At 45.5% G+C, this 5,363-nt stretch overlaps 1 protein-coding gene across 1 annotated transcript in view; it reads right to left on the reverse strand.

The window, feature by feature from the left end:
• Positions 1-327: 327 nt before the first annotated feature.
• Positions 328-5,363, reverse strand: part of KPNA6 (karyopherin subunit alpha 6) — a 51,130-nt gene continuing 46,094 nt past the window's right edge. Inside the window, exons 13-14 of the mRNA XM_023727288.1 lie at positions 3,600-3,778; positions 328-2,755 (exon numbers count right to left, since the gene is read on the reverse strand). Of these exons, the coding sequence (XP_023583056.1) occupies positions 2,568-2,755; positions 3,600-3,778 (367 nt within the window). The 3' untranslated portion in view covers positions 328-2,567. The remainder of the gene's footprint in view (positions 2,756-3,599; positions 3,779-5,363) is intronic.

Here is a 5,363-nt window from a genome sequence, read left to right on the forward strand (position 1 = left end):
TACAAAGGAGAGCTCCTAAGAGGCCACTTTCCTCTGACAAGAAATCTTCACGTTGTGCCCCCAGGGACACTTCAGCCTTTGAAGTACTTGGAGAAAACTGGCTTTAAGCACCAGCTAGATGACCAAAAAAGTCTTCCATCTGGTACAGAGCTCAGATCTGAAGCAAAAGTAGACTTTGGAAGAAGAGTTGGGAAAGCAGGATGTGTAGGTTTCACACTAAGACTTTGGCTGTAATGTCAGAGACTGCTTGACATGTACAAAGTAGATCCTAAAAAATTTGCTTCTACCCTCTGGACAAGGGCAATGGGGGAATAAAGCCTTTCTTTGAACTGTAGGGGAACAGTTTTGTAATGGAGGCAGCAGGCCAAGTGAAAAATGTCCTGTCCCTTGCCTACCTGCAAGATTGTGGGTTGGTAGTCATCACTCCCAAGCTGATAAGTGGCATCTGACTCACCAAGGCAGAACAGCATTGGTGTAACTTGCCAGTGATAACTGCCAGCCCCAAATCACCTTGCTCATAAAATGGCCTGAGCTGGACCTCAACACTAGAAGGAGAGGGCAAATCCAAGACCAATGACCCACAGTGAACACCTGAACTTTAGACCTATAAGCAGAGGGGTATGGATTTCACCTGAGCCAGAAGGGGATGTGTAGGAATGGGAGCAAGAATGGCACTGTTTAGGGAAGGAAAAGTCAGCTCGGAGCAGGGCATCTCTCTGACTGACCACAGTGGGATTGGTGGGGAGGTTCAAACTGTGCCTTCAGCAGTTCCACACTTGGTCTATACTTAGCCGACAACTTCCTCCACCCTAATCCCTGACAACTAGGCTTTATTATCATATGTAATCCACCCAGAGTCATAGGGAAGCCATTGAGGCACTGCACTAGCTTTACTCAAATAGAAAGAAAAGGCAAGTTGTTACAAGGAAGGGCAAGACCCAAACCAGGTACCAGGACCCCAAACAGGAAGATACCAATAGCTCTCACAAAAGCACTCAGGCTGCTGAAGTCTCTATGATGACAGGAGAGGCAGCCATGTGTGATAAATCATGTGAACAGAGGGGGCTTTGAGACTGAATCTGAGAAGGCAGACTGCTTTCTGGGTTTCCTGACGTAAGTCGGATGCTCAGCAGTCAGGACTTCACCAGGCCTTGGGGAATCCTTGCTCCCTTCGGGTACTAGGACAATCAGATCAAGCTGTCCCGCTATATAAATGTTCCAGAGCTGAGGACTGGTCCCAGGTGGTGGCCCAAAACCCAAGCAGAGAGGAAACGGACCAAGCTCACGCCCCGTAAGTGTGGGAGCTTCCACATCTTTTTTTGGTCTTCCTCACAGTATCCTACTTAGAACAATTACAGACAGTTCTTCTTCTTGAAACCAATTACGACTGACCTACCTTATATATAGAATATAAAAAAATACAGAACTTTTTGACATTCTCTCCTTTGGAAGTAAAATATACATGATCCAACTACGGAATAGGAAGAAGAAGAAAGGCCAAAGGCAGGGATCCCTGGCTATCCCAATACATGACACTCTCACTCCGACCTCCTCTGAAATTTAAGGGTCACCAGAGCGAGGACCATCTTCTCCGCAGGAGAAAGGAAGGACCACAGCCTCCCATCTCGTGCTTAGGAGAAAATACAGCCACCTCGGAGGTTCATTCAGCTCCGGGGGGAATTTTCAAGTAATCAAATGAAGCTGGGTCGCACCGTTTGGAAGGTGGGTAGGAAACATGGGATCAGTAGCGATGCATGGGAAGCCCCGTCTGAAGGCCTGTGCTCTTCCCCTCCACTCCCACTGATGTATTTGTCCCAGAAGAGTACGGGGGATTTCCCAAACTAAAGAGGTCTAGGCAAGGGGTCAGAGGGAAGTAAGGACCTTTGCCTGATGGTGGCCTCCCCCTCAGCCTCTAGTCCCACACAATGCTGACAGCCGGGATTCCTAAAACCAGCAACTCATGGCTCTTGAGAAGAGCAATCTTAATACAAGAAAAATGTGCAAAAGAAAAAAGTTAAATAACTCAATCCAAGCGTACAAGATTAATATTCTGTCAGAGCAAGAACACTTTGTTTTGGATTTCTCCCCTCCCCTCCCACCCCCCACCTCTGGAATATTCCATCTGCTCAAGTACCCAAGGTAAGAGTTACACAAATCAGGGCAGAGGACCGGGAAGGATGAAGAAAAATAAAAGGGAAGGAAGTCACCACAAAAGAAAAAAAAATAAAAAATAAAAAAGGTGCAAAATTGATTACCTCAGTCCTCCTTTGTCTACCCCTGGGCTCCTGGGTTAAAGACATGTGTGCAGCCAAAATATAGTGTAAGGAAGAAAAACTCAACACGTCCCCTTCTTGTCACAAAACCCAAACGTGAGCCTCAGATGGTTCTGTTTGTCCAGAGGGTGCTCCCTCCAGGGAAGGGGGTGGAGCAGGTCAAGAGCACAGTCTCCAGGGCAGCAGAGGTGTACGGTAGCTGACGGTGGGGGGGCTGGTTTCCCGCCCACCAGAGGGCTGCTTTTCCACTGGTTGGTGGTGCTTCCCATCCCCTCCCCTCCCCGGAGGCAGACATTATAGCTGGAAGCCCTCCATGGGAGCCTCAGGCTGCTGGAAGATGAACTGCTGTTGCGTTTCATCCACTTGGGGAGCCAGGCTGCTGTCATCATCTTCTACACCAAAGTAGTGCTCAATGAGGTCAAAGGCCTTTTGGTAGATTTCCTGGTTCTCGTGGCTCTGGAGAAACTCAATTTTATCTAAGCCTTTGGTGGCAAGAGGGAAGGAGGGAGAAGAGTGAAGTTTGAGTGCTTTTCTATGGGAAGAAGTTGAGCCCATGTAACATTTATCTATTTTTCCTTCCCTGAGATGTTAGTGTTTACAAACACAAATAATATGATCAAATCACTCTTTGACCTCAAAGAGGAGAGCCATTATCTCTTCCTAAAACTACATAATCCCAAAGGAAAGAGACCAAAATGAGTTACACATCAGAGGTTCTAGTCCTGATTCTGCTTCCAACTAGCTCTGTGATCTGGGGCAAGTTTTTAACCTCTCTAGGTCTCTCTTCTCAGAGATGAGTGGTGAGTCAATCTAGTACTCTTACTGGAACTTGTTAGAAACTCAGATGAAAACACATGCCTTCCAGTTCCTGCTTCTATTACTAGTTTTGGACCTTAATCTGTACATCTGTACCATACCTACTTACTGGGAAGGGCCTATTAGAAAGATCTACTTTTCAGACAAGAGAAGAAACTGATACCTAAAACCTTGGATTGGAACATGACTCAACTACAAATCCCCATCTATCCTAGCCACTCAGTATATGCTCATTAGTCCCACAGGAACATCTGAAACCCTGTAGATGACCATGAGTGGGAATCAACTTGAAGGCAACTGTTTTTTGTTTTTTATGGTACAACTTGGCTAGAATAGGAGTTCTTAAACAGTTTTGGAAACACAGACCCAAATCTCATAGAAGCTATGGATGCTCCCAGAAAAACCACATCCTCACTTTTTGTATACCATGTTGGAGGCCTATAATTCTCAGGTTCTGACCTTGAACCTCTCTGCTTAAGGCAGTGGTGAGGTTGGGGAGAGGGCACATACCATAAGCTTCCTCGATGAGGCCACAGTAGGGATTGACCCCTGAGCCACTGCGCTTGCCCTCTTGCTCTCCAAGCCGCAGGATGTTCTCCAGTCCATTGAGGGCCACTTGTACAATCTTCGAATCCATAACAGTCAGCAAGTCACAGAGGGGTTTGATGCAGCCCAATGAGACCAGGTACCTGGGGGCCAGAGACCAGGCAAGTTCTAAGTTAACACTGGACAAGCGAATTGCTGGGTAGGCGTTTTGGCCTGAGTCAACACTCTCAGCAATCCACTTTTTTTTTTCCTTTTTAAAAATATTTTATTTTTATTGTTTTTGTTGAGAATATACACAACAGAACATACACCAATTCAATAATTTCTACACGTATAATTCAGTGACATTGATTACATTCTTTGAGTTGTGCAACCATTCTCACCCTCCTTTTCCAAGGTGTTCCTCCTCCATTGACATAAAATCAGTTCCCCTAAATTTTCTATCTAGTCTTTCCAGTTGCTGTTGTTACTTGATCCCATTACCGTATTTTTACACAAATAAGCACGCCTTCTATGTTTGTTTGCCAACCACACTCTCCCCCAACAAGGCACTTCTGCAAGCACCCTATGCCAATTTTCTTTTTTTTTTTACAGCAACATATTAAAAAAAAAAAATTGGCATAGTGGCGCCCACGAAAATGCCCTGCAGGGGGAGGGTGCAGTTGGCAAACAAACGTTGAAGGCATGCACTATTACACAGAAATATGATAGATAGATGTTAAAAAGCACAATGCTCAAGGCCGTCATTCTTTACTAGTTAAGCTAAGCTATTGTTTGGTTTTAAGAAGACTTCAGGGTATATTATCTCGGGGCAATAGTTTCAGAGGTTGACCTAGCCTCCCTGTCTCCAGAAAGCGTGGATTCCATGAGAAGTTGAAATTCTGTTTGCATTTTCCCCCTTTTGATCAGGATTCTGCTACAGAACCTTTTCTCCAAATGTTCAGTCATTATTTTTAAGGTATATAGGGTTGCTATGAGTTGGAATTGACTCAATGGCAATAGGTTTGGTTTTTTTTCTTTGGTCTTTAAAATTCAAGCAAATTTTACACTACCACCATAATATAGCCATGCTTGTTTCATAAGAGGTGGTTCCCCTCCCTCAAATACTCCAATATAATTTATACCCCAAGAAGTCAGGTCAAGTTCACTGGCTTCACATACCCGAGGAAGGCCAGGCAGCTGACCCTGGAGATAAATGGTTGGAGAAGTTTTCTGGCACCAGTGGTGGGCTTCAGAGAGTCCCCAAGACGTGGCCAACACTCAGGAAGATGAGGGGGAGGTGCCGTGGGACTCTCAGCAGCTACGTGACCCGCTCCAGGCTGGCAGCAGACCCAGCCCATGCTCCCTGCCTGGGCTCCTGGCTTTTGCCCTCATTCCCTGCTTCTCCTTTTGGGTTTGAGAAGTCACACTGCCCTATGCTCTTGTTCTTCCAAGGATGAAATAAGGTCCAAGGCCCAGGAGCCTGGGGTGATTTTCCCAAGTCATGTGGTGAGAGGGAGATGAAGGTCATGACCCAGCTCTTCCAGGATCCTGTTCTCACTGGGGCCTGTTTCTTTTGTCTCTGAGAAGTGGGAGCCCTCTGCTTTTTCTTTTAGTTCCATTCCTCTCTGGTTTTTTGAACTTTTTTTTTATTTTATTTTTTATTGTACTTCAGGTGAAGGCTTACAGAACAAATAGTTCCTCATGAAACAGTAGTACACATATTGTTTTATGACATTGGTTAACAAC

This window comes from Trichechus manatus, unplaced genomic scaffold (assembly GCF_000243295.1).
Source record: "Trichechus manatus latirostris isolate Lorelei unplaced genomic scaffold, TriManLat1.0 scaffold00015, whole genome shotgun sequence".
In the NCBI taxonomy this organism is placed as follows: domain Eukaryota; kingdom Metazoa; phylum Chordata; class Mammalia; order Sirenia; family Trichechidae; genus Trichechus; species Trichechus manatus.